The sequence below is a fragment of the Cnephaeus nilssonii genome (genome assembly GCF_951640355.1).
Source record: "Cnephaeus nilssonii genome assembly, chromosome: 22".
Taxonomy (NCBI): Eukaryota; Metazoa; Chordata; class Mammalia; order Chiroptera; family Vespertilionidae; genus Cnephaeus; species Cnephaeus nilssonii.
Genome location: NC_137093.1, coordinates 26,078,326 through 26,097,899, shown reverse-complemented (window position 1 = coordinate 26,097,899; position 19,574 = coordinate 26,078,326). Strand labels below are relative to the sequence as shown.

Here is a 19,574-nt window from a genome sequence, read left to right as displayed (position 1 = left end):
AGAGGATTTCTCTGCTTCTCTCGTGGTGACAGTGCCGGTTTGGGACCAGGCTCTATTCTCTGCGGCAGGTTTTATTGGCTCACCCAGTGAATATGTATTTTGGCTACAAAACCAAGTGCGGGCCCACTCCTGATTACAGATTCTGAGGGGATTTTTTTTTCCTGCTCTGCTTACGACTAACATTAAAACAAGCAAGTTTCCTTGTATTTTATTTTTGATTCACCATTATATTGAAGGCATAGCTTTTGGGGGGACCAGCTTTCTGGGGGACACCTCCTTTTGGATGCCGTACTTGGGGATGGTCATTCGAGGCCATGAAGCTTACTGCTGGGCTCGGTGGGCTCGGTAAATGGCTCTGAGGGGGAAGCTGACCTCAGAGCTCTCTCCCGGTTCCCACACCCGCCTAGTCTCTGGCCTGCCTGTTGGTGGCATTTCCAGCTCGGGGGCACTGAAGGGGTTCGGCAATCCTGTCAGGCATAGTCTACCGTCCTGCCAGAAGGAGGGGTCTTCCTTGACTGGTTGCTATGATTTACCACGAAAAGCTCCCTGACATTGACTCATTCTTGTGTTGGGTTCCCAGTTTGATTGTGGCTGATTGTTTGCTGTTGTTGTATTTGGACAGAGGAAAACTAGATTGTTAAGTGAGACTGGACTGTAGACTTAGTGCTGTCTCTATCAGGCTTTGTCGTTACAACTGTGCTGGCGAGCGTCGTAAAAAGGGTGCTCTCGGTGCTGCCCGGTGACCTCTTCCTGTTCCGTGACCTCTCCTGTCCACGCCCTCAGGCTGAGCCCCCCCCCCTGGAGATGAGCGCCGTCTGTGAGGGGCCGTGACCTGGACTTGAGTGTGGAGAAGCGGGAGTTTGCTGGCCCCTGGGTTCGGCTCCCCCAGTCCTGTCTCAGAGGCCTGCTCAGTCTGAGGCGGCAGCCACGCGCCCCAGCTGCCCAGGTGTCGCCTCGGCCTTGGCTCCAGCCGGGTTCCCGGCCTGAAATCCATGCACTCGGTCCCTGTGGAAGGAGCCCTTGCCATAGACCGGCCCTGGGGGTGCTGCAGTGGAACACAGACAAGACTCCTGTCTCATGAAGCTCAGCCCACGAGGCCGGGGACACGGTCAGCAAGCAGCATCCGTGCTGTGCCCGCTGTGCCCGCTGTGCCAGGGTGCCGTGAGGAAGAGGAAGCTGGTGTGTGTGTGGGGGGGTCCCTGCATGTCTGGGTATCTGCAAGTCAAGTCCCACCCGCCCCCGCCCGGCTCCTCTTTTTAAGGATCGCCCTAGCTGTTTCTTGTGCAGTTGCTCTCCCGTATAAATTTCACAACCAGCTTGTCACGTTTTAAAACAATACTGATAGAATCCTGACTTGGACCGTGTTGACTGTAGATTTGGGAGGAACGGACAGAATGGAGTTTGCCCATCCAGGAAGTGGCATTCCCCCGTTAACTCGTCTTCTCTGTCAGTCAAGTCTTAACGTTTACCTGCGAGGACCTTTTGCACTTTTTGTTGGGTTTACTGAGGCCTCGTGTTCCGCGCTGCAGTCTTCCTATTACATTCTCTCCAGTGACGGCTGCTGGTAGACCGCCGATCTCCTGTCCTGCTGGTCCGAGTGGTTTCTAGACGTCAGCTTGGTGCCGCTCCTGTTCAGAGCTGTCTGGCTCCATCCAGGCTCTGATGCCTCACTTTGCCTCAGTCCTGGCCTTTGTCCTCTCCCCCCCCCCCCCCCCCCGCCATTGCCCTCTATCCTGTGAGCGGCCCCTCCAGTCTGCGGTCTCACCAGACGTGCCTCCACCCAAAGGGAAGGCCGGTGTCTGGGCAGGAAGGAGCTGTGCGGGGCCGGCCTTGGAGCTCACCGCGCCTGGGTGTCGGGACGGTGGTTAGTTTGGTGCCCGGCTCCACCCTGTCCTCTCGCCGGGCAGCGGTGGCATTGGGAAGAGGACCACTGGGCCCAACCAGCTGCCCCGTCCTGGTAACTAGTGATCTGGGTTGCTTGGCAACCTGGGCCACACAAACAGCCGTGTAACTCACCAGGGTGGGCCTGCCCCGCGGAGGCCCGGCCCCAGAGAGTCCCCGGTAAAGCTGACGCCACCCTGGATGCAGCCCTTACAGGTCTTCCTGAAAAAGCCTCTGCTCCAGACCCCCTCCCCTAGGTCTCCCCCCCTTCCCTCCCCATCCAGCAGGCGACCAAAGCCCCGTGCTCTTCCCAGGCCCTGTGGGGCTGTTACCCGTTCCCCTGCTCCACCCAGTCACAGACTCGGGGCCGGGGCAGCGAGACTCCACATCCAAGGTGTTTATTGCCCGTCAGAAGGTGCTCCCACACAGCTCCGGCCGCTCCGGAGCGGGCACCTAAGGCATTTCACAAGTGGGTGTTTTCACCTTTTTTCCTTATAAGAACCAAGCCAGTCCTGGGGTAGAAAGAAACACCCTGGGATGAATGTTCAGACCCACACTGAATGGGAAGGGTTAGAGTGGGGGGTGCTAGGGGTGGGACAGTGGCCCAGGCCCCCCCCTCTTGGCAGAAGCCACTGAAGGGGGTCCAAGGAGAGGGCAGGCACAGCGGCAGGAGGGCCACACTCAGACAGGAGCGCCCTGTCTTCATCGTTTTCTCCTTCCCAGATACCATAGAAATGTAAGCAAAATAGCTATTTTATATATATTTATACATTACATAAATAAATCAGGCCAGGAGAGTTGAGGGGCGCTGAGACGGGGCACCCCAGATGCTAGGTCTCGTGCCCAGGGCACCCACCGCCCAGGCTGATCTGAGGGTTTGATCTTATTGCTGACTTGGGCCCTGCCCCAGCCCTTCCTGGCCGAGGCTAGATGCGCTCAAATCCACATGGGGGCCCCTCAGTGCCCCCCCCGGCCCCCCCGCGCTGTCGCTCTGAGACAATGTGTGCTCTCCTGGGCCCAGCGGCCCCTCCCAGCCCCTTCTCTGGGGCCCCTGGGCTCGGGGGGCCTTGCTGTGTGGAGCTGCCAAGTGCTCTGGACGAGGGGCTGTCTGGCTTCCTGGTGTCTTAGAAAGAAGGGGCTCTTGCCAGCTCTTTTTTTTTTTTTTTTGGAAAGCTGTCCGCTAAGCGCTGGACTGAAAATATTTACTAAACGTCTTGGCTGGAAAGAGTGGAGGTTGTTTTTCTAAAAAAGTCAGAAGCAGCTCCCTGGGGGGGTCGGTGCCTCCGGGGGGGCGGGGGCTGGTGGCGGGTCCAGAGCCCGGGCAGCTGCCTGAGTGTAACTGGGAGCTGGGTCCCCAGGGGGCCCGGGGAGGGCGCAGGGGACCCAGGGCACCTGGGGGCTGGAAGAACCGCATCAGCACTTCCTCCTTCCAAGGTGGGAGCCCCAAAAAGTGTTTTGTTAAAAAAATAAAAAGGAAAGGAAAGAAAAAGGTGGGGAGGGGCCGTAAGTACTACATTGAGTGCATTCAGAAAAGGGGCCAGGCCGGGAGCCTGTGTGGGTGGGGGGTGGCTTCAGAAGATGTTGGGGCACATGTGCCAGTCCTGCTTCTCCTTGGCCTCCCAGTAGCCGCCCTTGTACATGCAGGCCGTCTCCCCGGTCAGCGGGTCCAGCCTCTTCTCGAACCACAGCGGCGTGTGCACCTCCGTCTCCTTCTCTGCTGGGCAGGCACAGCGGGCCGTGGGCAGGCAGCCTCCCCCCCCCCCCCCCCCCCCCCCCCCGTCCGCAGGGAACCCGCTCCCAGGGGCACCCCCTTCCCCGCCCGCCTCACGGTCCTCACCGTCCTCCATGCTGCAGCCCCGTGAGCAGGCCTCGGCCCGCCGGCGCCGCGACAGGCGCTGCTTCTCCTCCAGCCGCTGCTTCTCCGTGTTGGCCTCGTCCCAGTGCCCCTTCTCCATCAGCCGCTGGTCGGGCCGCAGCCGGCTGTCCGTGGGCGCCACGCCCTCCTCGTGCTCGTTGAGGGTCAGGGCCAGCTCCGAGAAGTAGTACATGTTCTCGGCGTTCTCCCTGCGGAGGCAGCGAGGGCACAGCGTGTCCCCTGCACCCCTCCGCCCGCCTGGGTGCCCGGGACCCGGGGCCCCAGCCCATCTCCCCGTCCAGCATCCGCCCCGATGAGCTGGCAAAACCCAGCTGCTCCATCCAGCCGCTCTTTCCTCTCCGCACCACTGGCTGTGTCTGTTTCGCTACATTACACTTGTGGGAATTTTCCCATTTCGTCCACTTTTTCAAATTTATCAGTGAAATCTCTTCAGTCTCCCTCTGTGATGACGGATTTATCCATTTCCTCCTTTACTAACAATATGTGCTCTGTATATTCTTGAGGCTATTTCATTACATGTATAATGTTTGAAACTATTATATCTTCTTAAGGAAATAATCTTTTCAACCTGTAGCTACTCTTCCATCCCTAATAATGCTTTTGATTTGAAGACTACTTTACCGACATTAATACCGTCATTATAGTTTTACTAGAGGCCCGATGCACGAAATTCATGCAAGGGGCTTGGCCTCTGCCTTGGCCCTACTGCTGGGGATTCGTCTGGAAGGTCGTCCGGAAGGTTGTCTGGTCTAATGAGCATATTACGCTTTTATTACTATAGATTGGTTGGCATTTCCATGATGTATTTATCTTTCACTGTCAACGCGTGCACATCATGTTTTGGATCTCTGTTAGAAGGTGCAGGCATCTGGATTCCTTCACTTCCTTCTCTGTCCCCCCAGACCCCATCCCAGTTACTCGTCTACCCTTTCGTGCTGGGTGATGGAAGATCCCGCTTTGTCTGGGGACATAGTGCAGCGCCTGCTGGATTGCTTTCTCCCCCTTTGAAGTGCTGCACCCAGTACCTTGTTCACTGTGGGTTTGGGGCATCAAACCTGCCGAGCTGTTCCGCGAGGACACATGTGGTCATGCCCTCATATCTGAATGCTACAGCTTGGCTGAACAGAAAATTTCCCCACTATTTTCTTTTCTTCGTTACTGTGAAAACATTCACCCAACATCCACTGTTGAGAAATCTGATGTCAGTCTGGTTCTCCCTCCTGACTGGAACCTGCCCTAGAGTGCGGCCTGGGCAGAAGTCTGTCTTCCCTCCTCTCGGGGGCTCGAAAGGCCCCTCCACCGGGGGTCTTTCGTTGCTTTACTTCTCCTCGCCATTTTCCTCTTTTCCTTTCCTACTGGGATTCCAATTAAACATATCGTCTTAGTGGTCACTCTAGGAATCACCATATGCATACTTCACAGTCAGAGGGTCACACACATCTGGACCCTCCTCTTGGGCGGCCTGAGGGTCTTCAACAAGTTTCCTTCCATTTACGCCTCTTTGATTTACGCCATCGCAGAGTTACATTTTATGTTTACATTTTAAACCCCATCTCATTGTGTGTATTCGCTGTTCACTTAGGGTCAGTAAGTTTCTGTTCTTCATGCTTAGATCTCAGATCTTCCCTCTGGGATCAGTTTCCTTCTTTCTGCCGGAGGCACGACCTTTAGTGCAGCTCTGCTGGTGGCAAATAAGTTCTTATTCGTCGGAAAGTGTCTCTGTGGCCTCACCCTGCAAAGACGCTCTCAGCAGGTGTCTAATTCTAGCCGCGCGTCTACGCTCGCCGGGGAGCGGTCCGTCCGCTGTTCCCCGGGCAGTAATCTCTCTGTCACATCTGGCGGCCAGTATTTTCACTTTACCCGTTTCAACAGCCCCACTGTACAGATCTATGCGTGGAAAACTCTCTCCTGTTTTCGCTCCAGACCAGATCCTGCTCTCAGACCGGAAGTCCGCAGGGCACTGCGAGGACCCCCTCCCCTCCCTCGAGCTGCTGCTTTCCAGGCCTGGTCTCTGCCTGGTTTATGATTTCTTCTGACCTAGACTGAGGGGCTGGGTTCCGTCAGACCTTCCTGAGGACTTCCCAAGGGCAGTTATCTTACTTTTCCTGACTTTGGAGTCTGTTGTGCCACTTTGTGTGGTTCCATTCCTTGGACGACGGGGACTCTGTCCCATGAACCGTTCGAAGGCTCTGCATAGGACTTGCTACCCTGGGGAAGGGCACTAACTGGCTCCCAGGCTGGGATGTCAGCACACAGCACGGCTTCCTGCCCACATGTGGACTGACCCCTCTGACCCCTATGCCGCTGGCTTCCTGTCTGGCCAGGCAGGGCTCCCTGCCTGTGCCCTTCACGCTGCCCGCCGCCCTCAGAAGTCCCTTGTGGCCCCACTCACGGCAGCGGGTACTTCTTCCACAGCAGCTTGGCCGGCAGCGTCTGGTACACGGTCTTATGCTTGCCGTCCATGCTGGGGCTGCTGGAGCTGCTTTGCACGATCTTGGCGTACTCCATCTGCTCATCCCACGAGCCTGACAGCACGTAGTGGGCCTTGCCCTGGTCATCACTCACCACGCCCGTCACCTGTGGACATGCAGGACCAGCGTGGGCCCAGGCCCTCTCTGGTCGGCCCCAAGGCTGAGAGGTGGCCTGCTCACCTTCCGGGCCGCCTCTTTGGAGAAGTAGCTGTAGGGCAGGAACTTCAGCTGGCACCGGTCCTTGGTCTTGTAGTTCACAATCTCAATGTCCCCCGTCTGGTGAGAAAGGGGAGTGTCAGCGGCCGATCCCCAGGCCAGACCCCGCCCCCGAGGGCACCCTGACCTGGTCGATCCAGAGCTTGCCCACAATGATGTTATGCACAGTTGAGGTGCTTTTCCTCCACACGTAGTGATTCCCACTGGCCTGAAATTCCAAGTGGATGGCACCTGGAGGCGAGATACAGGGTCAGAGGTCATGGCTCCCCATGCTGGGCCCCACAACCCCAGGGTCCTGGGAGCTGTATTCACACAGATGGGAAGGGACACACGGCCGGGGAGGCTCCAGGAAGCCAGAGGGCAGGGAGCCTTCCTGCAGGGAAACCCCCTCATCCAGGAAGTCTCTGCCCGGGAGAGCACAGGCCCAGCTCACCTAGCGGCATGATGGAGAGGTATTTCCCCCGGAACTTGCTGGAGATGGTGATCTCCTGCCAGAGGCTCCAGCCATTCTTGGAGAACACATGGTGCGCGGCTGATGGAGGGTGGTGGCTCACCTGAGACAGACCCGCAGCACGTGAGTGTCTGCGGGACACGGGCCCAGGCCTGCCCCCCAGCAGCCGGACACAGCCTGTCCTGTGCCAGTAAGAACGGTCTGTGGCCCCGACAGCAGGCCTCTAGGGCAGCAGACGCCCCAGAAAGGACAGCGCTCCAGGGGGAAGGCCAGCGCATGGCAGCAGGTGCAGCCTGTGACTGTGAGACCAGGGCTGGGGGTCTCCACACCGACTCTCAGGCTGCGAAGTGGGGGCGATGGCAGAGCCTGTGCCTCAGGATGCCGGGTGCCTGTGACAGGCTGTGCCGAGGGCTGATAAGGGAAGGTGTTCCTCTCCATTCCTCTCCACCGAGGGCTTCGGTGCCCACTTTCTAGTTAACCTCCCCACTCCCCGCCAAGAGGCAGGAGACCAGCTGCCTAACTGGACCTCAGCCGGACAGCTCCTTGGCACGGGCATGCCAGGACCAGAGGCTGGGTCCCCTGCGTCGCATTCCGACCCCAGGCCTGGCAGGAGTGTGTGGCCTCACCTGCTCGCAGAGCGAGCGCAGGCCCATGTCCTCGAGGCGGTCCAGCTCGAAGGTCTCCCCGAGCATGGGGTTGAAAGGCTTGGCGATGCGGTGCACGGTGGTGGAGTAGGAAGACACGGAGAAGGCGGCCACCAGGCACATCTGCTCCACCGAGCTGGTGCAGTGCACCGCCTTGTCCAGCAGGTAGTGGTACTCCAGGTCCTCCGTCAGCCGCTGGAGCATGGACAGGGGCTCGTTGAAGTTGACCTGCGGGGGGGCGGGGGTCAGGCCGGGTCCAGCTGAGCCGGCTGCTCCCAGCACAGCACCTGGCTTTTCTCATGTCCGGGGACGTTGCTGCTCAGACGGCACTTCAGGGAGGTTCCTCTGACGACCGGTCCCACACCGCAGTCCCACCTGCTCGCCTCCCGCCCCTCCCACCTCAGTTTCCTCCGCAGCCCTCGTGCCTGACCTGCTGTCCTGCTCACATGCACTGCTTGGCCGTCATTCTCCCCCCGGCATGTCAGTGCCAGGGCTTTTGCCTGTGCAACACTGAGCCATGGGAATGAGTGAATGAGGGACAAAGTGGGTCCGGTCTTGCTCACGTTCTGAGCTACTGAGCTATCTGCAAGGTTCCTGTTGAGAGCACCCGCCTGCTGGGGTGCTGGGCTGTGACCTGGGTCGGCAGGGTCTTACCTGACACCCAGAAGTGGGTGCTGGTATTCTCCCCGCTTTGTAGATATGAACACTGAGGCTGGAGATGTGAAGGGACTTGTCTGGGGTCACACAGTGACACCAAGTCTGGCCTAGAGCCTCCAAGCTCCTTCTCTGTGGCGATGCCACTGTGGCCTGGCAGCAAGAGGGTGCCAGCCCGTGCCCTGAGCCTGCTGTGTGACTCGCTGGGGGAGGAACCAGGGACAGCTCCTGGCACAGAGGAGGGCTGCCTGTCTACACACAGCCCAAGCCTGCCAGTCCCGCCGACGGGTCAGGACAGCCAGGACACCATCAGGCCCATCAGGTGCAGCGACACGGGGGGTCCCCGAGTCTCTGATCACCGCAGAGCCCCTCCCTCAGGGCCGGAGGCCTTTGCTGTTGGGGGATCGTGGCAATGACATGACTCAACACTGTGTTCCTCGCGCCTCAGGCGGCACTGAGAAGACGACTCCCAGGGGACCCAGGGAGGCCCCTGCCTGAGCCCTACCGGCATGGGGATCTTGGAGAGCTCCCGGCCGATGCAGTTCTTCATGATGCTCCAGAGATTAAGGCTGTAGTTGGGCTTGTCGGGGATGCGGGCACGCCTCTTGACTTTGGGGGGGCCCTTGGGCATGAGTGAAGCGCCATCCAGGACCTGCCAGAGAAGCAGAGTGTGCACATCAGCGGAGGCCAGAGCACATGGCCCTCCAGGCCGTGTCCTCGCCTCTGGCCCAGGGAGTCTGAGGACCTGCCCCAGGGCCTGAGCGCCAAGTGCTGGCCTCCCCTCAGCCACCCGCCCGGTCTCCCCTCACTCACATTGTCCGCCGGGGTCCAGTCCGCAGGGCCTGTGGTCCCACCCTCGGTTTTTCTGCAGGAAACACAATGGGAGGCAGGTTATTGACAAATCCCGAGGCCGCCCCAGGACCTGGCCGCCACCTCTGCAGACCCTCCAGTGAGATCTGAGGGCAGTCCGCCCAAGGCTTCCTTCCAATGGGGCGTCTCAGTTCAGGATGCTCAAGTGGCGGGGGGTGCGGGACCTAGGGCAGGATTTGGAGGGGCTCCCACTCTGATGCCGATGGCAGCAAATGCTCAGCAAAGCCCTCCCCTGAGGTGCCTGCACAGCCTCAGAGGCCTGGCTGACCCAGGGTGCGCCCCTCTGGAAGAGCCTGCGGAGCCGCAGGGGTCCCCGCTCTCGCCCTCCCCAGGCCGGACCTGGATCCAGCCAGTCAGTGCCCTGTTCTCTGTGTCCATTGAAAATGAAGCCGTGATACAAACTCGATGGGGGCCTTTTTGATTTAAGGAACAGCAGAACCAATCTAAGCCGGAATGCCATCTGGCACAAGACTTAAAGAAGAAGCCGGAGAGCCCACCTGTCCTCCTTGGCCTCGGAGATCACAGTGATGAAGGCGGTGGAGTCTTCCATGGCGTCGAAATACTCCGTATCCTCATCTTCCTCGCTATCCTCTCCCTTGGAAGTCAAGAGGCCTCCTAGGGGCGCGCAGAGCTGCTGCGTCATTCGCAGCTTCACAGAGCCTCGTCTCACCCACCTGAGGGGCCCAGAGCCTGCAGGACGCCGCACCCATACTCTGATCCTGCCCTCCTTGGCCCCCAGCCCTCCCAACTTGGGCGGCCTGGTCCTGATGAACCTGGCCGTGGCTGCCCTCACTCTGCTCGCCGGAATGTGCTTGCCTGTCACTGCTCCGGCTCAGAAGCCTCCTTCCTTCCAGAGCCCCCCCCCCCCCCCACATCCTTCCACATGCTGGTCAGCCTGGGGGTGGCCTAGCTGCCCTTTCTGCCCTTCCCCGGGTACCCGCCTGCAGCCCTGGCACCGAGGGGACAGTGGGGTCACTGAACTTGTCTTTTGAGAATTGGAACCTCGACACAGGGAGACTGTTGCCAGATGATGGCTGGCACGGGACACAAAGCCAGGGGAGGCCGACCAGAGTTGGCCAAGGCAAGCCCGGTGTGGGCCCGGGAGGGGCGGTTCCAGCGCTCACCCTGGTTGAAGCTCTTGCTGGGGTCGGGGGCCCGGCCGGGCAGGCTGTTGCGGAAGGCCCGCTCGAGGCTGTTGTGCTGCTTGGCCAGCTGCTCGATGGTCTCCTCCAGGTGGACGCGCTGCTCCTGCTCATACTGCAGCGCCCGCTGCCATTTCCGGCTGTGTGTCTCTGCTAGTGCCAGGAAGTCCCTGCAGGCCTGGGAGGGAGCAGTGTGTGAGCAGAGCCTGTCTCCCATCGCCCGCGGGCAGTGAGGAGGACGGGGCCTGCCTCTGCCCCTCGCACCCCTGCGTGGTCACCAACACCTCTGCTGCCTCCTGGGGCTTCCCGGGGACCTGGCTTTCTGAGAGCAGGCGGCGTCCCCTCCCAGTGGCGCCCTCTCTGAGAGACAGGAGTGTCTGACAGACCCTGTGCTCCCGGCTCCGGGTCTCAGCTCACCCCAACATCCTCCAGGGGGAGGAGGGCATCATCCCATGAACCAGAGGCTCAGTTCCCAGCAGCTCCTCTGCAAGACCCTGGGGCCACTTCAGGTTCAGGGGCCTCCCACCCTCCCTAAAAGGTCAAGGTGCTGGTCCCATGTGGCCACACCTAAGCCACCATAACCCGCCTCTCCAGAAGGGCCGGGATTTACCGGGACAGGTGTCCTGGCACAGACTGGGGGCGGGAGACCTTGGGGAAGGAAAGCAATCTCCTTATGCTTAACAGGCTCTGGGGACAGGAGAGCCTGCGCCCGGGGCCGTCACAAGTCGGGGCTATTTTGAGTTTGCAAATAATGGATCTATAGGGCGCCCCTGCTCCTGTGGAGCGGCACTCACAGGCTCCCCTGCAATGTGGGGACCCTCGAGGTGGGCCTGGGCGAGCCCAGGGAGACCTGGCTCCAGGCCTGGCTCCCTGCCCCCTGTGGAGCCAAGCCTTTATCACCTGCGTCCTACAGTGGCCCCACCTCGCCCCCAGTCCCCATCCCTTCCTCACCACTGCAGCCCGCAGGTGGGGTCCCTGACTGCAGACCCAGTGACCACCACCCCAACTAGAAGGCACCTCTTTGCTGGGTCTGCACCAGCAGGTGGAAGAGGCGGTCGTGGGGAGGCAGGCAGAAATGTTCCAGACGCTTATAGGGACCTCCCCACCCCCATTCCACAAACAGTGAAACTGAACTCTGAGGTCACGCAGCGGGGTCCCAGAGAGGGTCACGAGCAAGGATGTCAGGGAATAACCCTGTTTAAGCACCAGGACTCAGCTCCGCCTGCCTCCCAGCACCTGTCCCTGCTGCTGGGGACATTGCCTGCCGTGCGTGACTTCCACCTCGCTGCCACTGCAGGACAGGCTGGTGAGGAGCAGCAAGGGGACAGGAGTGAGGCCCCGAGGACGGCTGTGGTCTCATTCTGGCCACATGTGGCTGGGCTGGATACAAGATCAGAATGCCACAGCTGCCTACAGAGGGGGCGGGGCTGGGCTGCTGTCCCACAGTATCTAAGGGCTCACATAGCTGGACCAGGACCTTCACCACTGGGGGGCGCCGGGGGGGGACCTGCAGCAGATGAGCCGCTCCAGTCACGGGGGCTATGGAGAGCCCCAGGGCACCTACCTGGTGTCGGTCCCCAATGCCCAGGGCTTCCTCTGGCACTGCCACCCTTCTCCCAGCCCCATCCTGGCCACACAGCACAAAGGCAGGTGCTGGCCTGGCCCCTGCACCCGCCCGGGAATGCTGAGTTGGGCTGTGCACTACTGTTGGCCCACTAAGCTGGATTAGGCCTGGGGCCCAGCAGGGGGGGCTGCGGCGGGGGGTGGGGGGGCGGATCCAGGGAAGGCCTGGCTGGTCCAGGCTCTGAACCCACAGGCACATTTCCCCTGAGACTCTGCCACAACTCTCAGAGCGCTCCTGCCTGGCCCTGAGCAGGAACAGGGCCTGGGCCCCCCGGAGGCCCCCTGCCCACACCACACTTGCTACTGAATCATGCATGGGGCAGGGAGCAGGCAGAATAAGGAGCCCAGCATCCGGGCCCCTCACAGGCACGGCCGCACTGCCCACCCTGGGCAGGACTGTGACCTCCTGGGCCTTGGAGTCCTCAGGGGACAAACAGCTGAAACCCAGGGCTCCTATGGAGTCCCCGATTCTATGACCAGGGTGCTTGCCTTCCACCCGCCCCCAAGACTACCGAGAGGTCCTTGCGATGAAGAGCTGTGGGCTTCTACCTCTGGGGTGGGCGGGAGTGAGACCCAAAAGCCCGGCTCAGAAAGGCGGTCCCCACATGGGCGGTCCCTGCTCAGCAGCAGCTGGGGCCGGACTCCCCTTCCCAGAGCCTGGCCTGTGAGAGGGGCTGAGAGCTGCCCACCGAGGAAACGGCCGGCCGAGCTGGGTGAGCTCCTGAGCGGGAAGCCTTGGCCCAGCCGCGCCCAGGAGGGAGGAGGACAAGCTAATCGCTGGTGTGTTCCTAATCCTAATCCTGACAGCGACCTCGCCACTCCCCACATGTGGGCAGGCGAGCCGGGCTGGGAGGACGCCACTCTAGCAGAAGCAGGGCCAGCTCAGGCCTCCAAGGCCAAGAGGGGGCCCTGAAGCTGGGATGTGAGTGCTGGACTCAGATGGGGTCCCTCTGGTCAGGACCAGCCAAGCCGCCGTCCTGTACGTCCACCACCTCCTGGGCCCTCGAGGCCGAGAGCTCCCAGGGCGGGCTGGCCATCTGCCTGTGCCCACTCCTCCCGGGGCACTCAGCGCAGGCTGCCCGGCACTCGCAGGGGCAGCTAGCCCTCCCCCCCCACCGAGGACTCAATCATGGCACCAGGAGGCAACTTCCACTTGGATCCAAACTTTAAAATAGCCCTTCCCACATTCAGAAGCGCTTACTCCTTGTACACAGGATCCAGCACCATCTGGCCACCAGTTTGCCAACTGAGTTTAGACAGTTCTAGAATCTATTTTTATTCCTCTCCCCAGGACCCAAATGAGCAAGCTCTCCAGCAGCAGAACAGTGGTCAGCTGAACAGGAACCTTCCCACAGGCCCCGGAAGAACGTGGCGGGGCCCTGAGGCTCTGGGCTCTGACCACTGCTCCGCTTGGGTGGGCGCAAGGAGCCCCACATGGTCTCCACATGGGGCCCCGAGAAGCCTCAGTGTATCTAGCAGCCAACAGCTCCTGCTGACCTGGGTCTTGATTCCTCTGATGCCCCAGACCTGGGGCCTTGGCCCTAAATTGCTGCCTCTGCACCTGCCCTCACCCTGCCCCTCGCCCAGGTGTCCCCCTCTGGCCTGCACCTCCCCCACGCCCTGCTGCTGCCTCCCCCGCTGCACTTGGCTCTGCAGCTCCCTCCCAGCCTGGCTGTGCTGGGAGCCACTCCTGCCCAGACTTTCCTCAGTCCCTGCTGTCAGGATCTGCACCCTGTCCCGTCCAACCAGCTCTACTGCTCACACCAGAGTGTGACCCCCACGGGCCTTCCTTGGTGAAGTGCGGCTGCATCGGGCCCTTGAGGTGGGCCTGGTGGCAACCTCCCCGTTAGCCAGCACCCCTGCTGCTTTCTGCCCCCACTGGGCACCTGGACGGTCTTTGGTCTCCTGACCCGCTTTGCTCACCAGCTGGCTGCACAAAACCTGTTCCTGGGAAAGGCCCTCCTGCATCCTGCCCAACCTGTGGGACCGACCAGCATGTGCGGGCCGGGGTGGGGTCAGGAGTAGGTCTCCCCCTTTTCCCAGCAGCCTAGACCCCCACCGACAGGCCTTTCTGGGCCTGTTCTCTCACCCCCACAGCCACTCCGCTGGCCCTTCCCTCAACACCCAGCAGCAGCCGCAGCTTCTCCAGCTCCTTCCCCCAGGCCAAGCTGCCACTCACCCTTAGGTACCTCCAAGTGGGGCTCCCGCTACCTGCCTCTGCCTCCCAATAGCCCGGTTTCCAAGCAGTGGCTGCTCGTGCTAAAACGTGGATTGGACCCTTTTCCTTTGCTGCATGAGCTTCATTCAGAGTGAAAGGCAGAGTGCTCTCAGACACGTGAGGCCTCCTGACCGGGTTCCTGTTTCCCAGGTTTGCTTCCAAGTCACCCCAGCCTGCCTGGTTCAGGCTCTTCTCCCCACCTTCCTCCAGGTGCCCCCTCCCTCCCCTGTCCTCCTGCCAGTCTGCTTCCATGACCTCTTGTTCCATCCCACCAGCCTGTTGTTTCCTCCTAAGGTCTGTTAACCTCCAACACACCCCCTCATCTCCATGGTTACAGGGCCTGGCTGGACCATGGAGGGGTCATGCAGGGATCACGGAGGGCCTCCCATGCCCCTCAGGGTCCACCAGCAGCCGCATGCTGACCTGAACTCACGGCTCCTAAGGGTCACGGGGTCATGTGGTTGGAGGGGCCGAGTTCCAGGCCCTGCGAGAGTCACCGACTCTGAGGCGCCTCTCCCAGTTCAGTTGTGGGCCCGGGTCGGGAGCAGTCTGCCTTGCTCAGCCCCACCTCCGGGGCCGGAGGAGCAGCTGGGGGGAATGAACCCGCAGACTGCCAGCCCAGTGAGGGGCCCAGCGCTGCGGGAGACACCACCACCACCACCTGCCAGGCAGCCCAGTGCCTTCCGCTGAGAGGAGGAGGAGGAGGAGGAGGAGGTGTGGTGGACGGCTTAAGGAGGTCCCCAGGGCGCAGGCGGCAGGGAAGTGGAAGTGAAAGTCACAGAAGCAGCACTTCCCTGGCCATGCTCAGCCCCCGGGCCTCCAGACAGAACCTGCTTCCCCAGGCCCATGGCAGGGGGTCGGGGGACAGTCACACCACCCCAGGGCAGGCTGGCCCCCAGAATGACCATGCAGTACTGTGGGTTCTGCCTTAGGGCAGGCCCACAAGGCCAGAACTCAAGGGCAAGCCATGGGGAGCCCAGGCCAACCAGGAGCCTGTGTGCCAGGCCTGGTGACAGGTGATGGAGCCCCAGTCTTTGAGCACAGCCCCTGGGGGTCACCCAGGGACCAAGGGCTGTGACCCCAAGTGCTCATGCAACAGCCGGGCCCATGACCCTTGGGCAAAATGACTGCTCTGAGCCTCAGGGTGGCACCTAAACAGTACAAAGGATGATGACGAGGAAGCTTAAGGCACTGACTTCATGTGGCTGATGTGAAAAGCCAAGTGATGGGAAGAAAGTGTCCCCCCACTGCCGTCCCAGAGGCCTGTCCTTCAAGCCAGGGCACTGCTTCACACAAAGATGAAGTTACAGGAAAAAGTAAAACTTGAATTTACTTTTTTCACTTAAAAAAAAAAAAAATACCCAAAGCATGTGATGGTAATGTATCCATTCCATCATTCTTCACCTAAACCACATGACTGGTCCAGTGCTACCACATCAGCACATCCCGGCTCCCGGTCCCCACACCCAGGCCAGCGGTGTGTCTGTGCACAGGCGCATGGCGGTTCAGGCTCAGTCTAAGACCAGTCATTTCTAGTGCTGGGAGCTTCCTCCTAAATGACAGGCTAATTTGCAGTTACCTAAACAGTAATCCAACCAGGGAACTGCTGGGCTGCCTTTGATCAGACTCACAGAATCACCCGCAAGGGAATTTTGCCAGACACTAAGCGGTTCATTCATTTGCTCCTGCGTTCTCTCACAACCGCTCTCTCATTCGCTGAGGCTCCCGCCTGCTGGACACGGTGCCAGGCATGGACGCTCCAGGCTCCAGGGACTGCAAGGGAGACCGCCCTGTCCATGCAGGGAGGACCTGCCAAGATGCTTCAGTAGAAAAGCCTCTGGGACGTGGGACCACAGACAGGGTGATGGTCAGCAGTGGTCGGGTGGGTGTGTGTGTGTGTGCGCGCGCATGTGTGTGTCTGCTGCTTGCCAGGGGCCCTTTGGACGATGTGTGTCCCTGTGGGCTCTGGCTGGCGTTGGTCTCTCCTTTCCTACGTGCATGACCAGCCTCAGTGGGAGCGGATGCCGGCATGGCCTGTCAGGCCAGCACCTCACTTTGGTGCGTGCACCTCGATCCCCTGGAGCTGGATGGGGAGAGGCCCACACCAGCGGGTAGGCAGAGCCAGCCTGAGCACAGCCCCCTGCCACTCCTCTGACTCCTGGTGCCAGAGCTGAAAGCGGGCGTCACCACCACCCCCAGGGTCTGCCTCCTCCCGGACACTTCATTCTGCCCTCAGGTGGCACTCTGCTTTCCTGGCCTCACACACAGGGAGCCTCTGGTGCCTGGGAAAGCTGCTAGCGACGCCAGCTGAGAGGCTCATTATCTGGGAAAAACCAAAACTGCTTACTCAAGACCAAGTGGCTTCCGCCTCAGCGGGTGGGGAGGCAGGGCTCCTGGGTGGATGGGGAAACAGGAACGCACTGTTGCGTCATTAAGTGTTTAATCCATGATCAGGGAATGAGGAGCCTGGGCCCCTAGAGCCGCAGTAAGGAGCCCAGCGGGCTGAGAGCGTGGTCATAGGGAAACTCGGGCGCAGACTGACGACAGGGCCGACACACAGGCAGCCCCAGAGCTGCGGCCCCGCAGCCCCTTGACATGCAGCCCAACCACACGCTGAGCACGTGGACACACGTCCTCACACCTGCTGAGCTCCAGGACCTGTGGGCTGTTTCTGGGAAAGGGTGTACCTCCTCAGCCCCAGGCCCCGGTACCCGGCCGCTCCAGTCCCTAGCCTGGGGGGGGGGGGAGCAGGGTGGGTGGAGGATCCACTAGCCCCACAGGCCCAGTCCACCTCAGGCCTCACCTGGGATCTTGGCCTGAGGCGGACTCCAGCCTCCATCTCCCCCCACCCTTGGGTTTCCTGGTGTCGGGTAAAGAGCCTGATCCTGACTCCGACCCTGCTCTGCTCTCCCTGGCTTTGGAGGCTGGATCCCACCTGGGGCTCATCTAGGCACCAGGACTGCCACTGTCTCTGGTCAGCCCGATGGCCTGCCTGGACCACGTTCCCTGGACCTGGGCCACCCCCTCTGTGTGGCCTCCCCTTTCTGACTCCACCCCAGTTTCCACAGACAATTAAAAAGGAGGTCCTCGCCCAGCAACCTCTGCGAGGATGAGGTCACATATAAGGATCCAGAGTGCAGGAGGGCCCAGCTCTGGAAAACGACCTAAAGCCACCCGCACTTGCCTTTGGGGAGCCCTGCGCCAGGACGGCGGGGGTGGTGGGGGCACTCACGTTGATCATAGCATTGGATGTGATGCGGAAGAGGGTGGCCCGCTCGTTCACAGCCTTCAGCTTCTCGCTGCTGTCGTAGGGGATCCGGAGGCCGTCCAGCTCGTTCAGGGAGCGCTGCAGCGCGGCGCCGTGCTTGGCGAGGAGGTCGTGGCACGTGCTGAGGTCATCTAGCTTCAGGGAGAGGTTCTTGATGGTGCTCTGGAGCTCGCTCTTGTCAGTTGGGGAGGTAGTCTCGTCGTCGTCGTCCCCAGAGTCATCTGCAGAGAGAAACAGTTGCCATGGTGATCACTGATACTGACAGCATGAGGGGCCTGCCCGGCTCAAGGGAGGAGAGTGCCCTAGATGGTGCCAGTTTCTGCCCCCCGCAGGGTGAGGTCCCCCCAGCCTTCCTGGGTGGGCACAGGCCCTCCTGGGTAGTGGGAAGCGATGTAGAGGGGAACCGAAGAGGTAACTGAGGCCCAAAGAAGTGAAGTCACGCCCCGGGCCACCCAGCTAGTCTGCTGCCTCCACAGCCACTTCCTTCACACCGGGCTGCGGGGCCTCGCCTGCCAGGTGCATGCTTACCTCCCCACCACCTCCTCTCAGCTCCCGCACAGCTGCCCAGTACCCTTTCCTGGGAGTCTGGGGTGCCCTAGGTCTGGGCCCACTGCCAGCCAAGTGGTCACAGCTGTGGGGGACCCCAGGGGGTCCAGTGGGAAGGTGGTCTGGGCCCTGCTGCTGCTTTAATGCGGAGCACGGGACAACCAGGAGGCTGACACGGGCCTGTGGGTGCCAGAGCCGGTGACTGCTCAGGGGTTTCTGAAATGCCTCGTTTCGGAAATCCTTAGCAAGAAACCTTTTTTAGATGAAGGAAATCTGTAACCCCAGATACAACCATTTTTAAAAGGTGCGTACTGTGAAAGAATAGATTTCTTCCCATGGTGGGCAGGATGTGTGTGGGTGGCCACGGTTGAGTCACTGCTCTGAGCATGCCCCGAGCAGGTGGCAGTGCCAAGCCAGCCAGTGACGTGGGGCCCAGTTGAGCAGGGGTGGGGGCAGCATGCACTGCACACCCTGTCCCTGGTGGCCAAAAGGAGCCTCGGGCCGGGGGCAGGAGCCTCTCCCCCAGCCAGCCCATCTACAGCCCTGCGTGACCCCGTGTTGGAGACCACAGGTGCTGGGCCACGGGCTTTGTTCATGTGAACGCGGCACCTTGCAGTGGTCGGTGGTGGGCGGACCTTGACTGTCCTTTCCGTTCTGCAAGTGAGAAAGTGCAGGTTCCCAGAGGACCAGCCACCAGGGTAGGCCCTGCGACAAGGGGGCGGAGGGTATCTGCCAGGTCAGTCTGCGCGGAAGGCCTTGCCTCCCCCTGGGTCGCCTTAGGAAGGCTCCGACAGCTAACGTGTATCTGGCCTTGCTGGGTGCCAGGCCCGGGCAAGGGCACTACCTCTCTTAGTGCACACGACAGCCTAGTGAGGTAGGGCTGGGGCAGAAAGGGTCACTGACATTGCCCAGGGTCACGAGGTGAGGGAATTCTGGAGCATCTAGAATTCAGACTTTGGGCTCTTAGCTATAAAGCCACCTTCCTATCGCCTTTCCAGGTTCAGTATCTAACAACCAGAATGGCCACTCACCGACCAGAATGGCCGCCACTGTACACTGGGAGGGCCAGCGGGGCAAGCTGGCTGCCTGAATGTGAGCCCCTGTGCTCCAAGCAAGAACCCATGAGAGGGCGAGGGAGGGAACCACATGTCTATTTAACTTGTTATTAAGCAGCATGCCCTAGTAAGCCGCGCTCAGGTTCCAAGTTCAAGTCTAGCCACCAGGGACATGGGATGTGCTTGTTCTGCTCCCAAGTCACTGGAGTTGGGATGGGAAGACACCCTGGTCAGCAATTACAGACCAGCATAGCCTGTTCTCTGGGGATGAGCAGTGAGAGTCTCTCCAGACACACAGTGAGGGAGGCAGAAGAGGGTAGGGAAGTGGGGCAAGAGACAGAGTGAGTGGGTGACTGAATGAAGGACCGATCTTGGGCGCATCACAGGAGGTCTGTCCAGGCCGTCAGTTTTCTGTGGGATGCACGGAGGAGCCAGTCACACACAGGACAGCGGGATCTGGGAAGGATGTGAGAAGTAGTGGGGAGCACAGAGGAGCTGGTTGGAGAGTGGAGATGGTGAGGGCCTTTGATAGCCAAGGAGCCTGGGCCTTCGTCCTTGGTAAAAGGGAGTGTGTGGCGGCAAGTAGATGGAGGGCAGATGGCAGGGACAGAGAGGTCAGAGGCCTGGCAGGGCTGGGGCCGGGGTGGCCACAGGCGGCC

The 19,574-nt window shown here is 60.7% G+C and overlaps 1 protein-coding gene across 5 annotated transcripts in view; it reads right to left on the bottom strand.

The window, feature by feature from the left end:
- Positions 1 to 2,084: 2,084 nt before the first annotated feature.
- The window catches only part of OSBP2 (oxysterol binding protein 2), a 63,015-nt gene continuing 45,525 nt past the window's right edge, over positions 2,085 to 19,574 (bottom strand). For 2 of the 5 annotated variants that reach the window (XM_079762904.1, XM_079762902.1), the window contains exons 4-15: positions 17,279 to 17,535; positions 10,188 to 10,383; positions 9,561 to 9,678; positions 9,007 to 9,058; positions 8,699 to 8,845; positions 7,522 to 7,767; positions 6,878 to 6,998; positions 6,572 to 6,675; positions 6,409 to 6,504; positions 6,150 to 6,334; positions 3,719 to 3,945; positions 2,085 to 3,598 (exon numbers count right to left, since the gene is read on the bottom strand). In XM_079762904.1, the coding sequence (XP_079619030.1) occupies positions 3,453 to 3,598; positions 3,719 to 3,945; positions 6,150 to 6,334; positions 6,409 to 6,504; positions 6,572 to 6,675; positions 6,878 to 6,998; positions 7,522 to 7,767; positions 8,699 to 8,845; positions 9,007 to 9,058; positions 9,561 to 9,678; positions 10,188 to 10,383; positions 17,279 to 17,535 (1,895 nt within the window). In that variant the 3' untranslated portion in view covers positions 2,085 to 3,452. Of the gene's footprint in view, positions 3,599 to 3,718; positions 3,946 to 6,149; positions 6,335 to 6,408; positions 6,505 to 6,571; positions 6,676 to 6,877; positions 6,999 to 7,521; positions 7,768 to 8,698; positions 8,846 to 9,006; positions 9,059 to 9,560; positions 9,679 to 10,187; positions 10,384 to 14,007; positions 14,133 to 14,469; positions 14,701 to 17,278; positions 17,536 to 19,574 lie in introns of those variants that run through there. The other 3 variants (XM_079762903.1, XM_079762905.1, XM_079762906.1) reach the window with 3 other exon arrangements.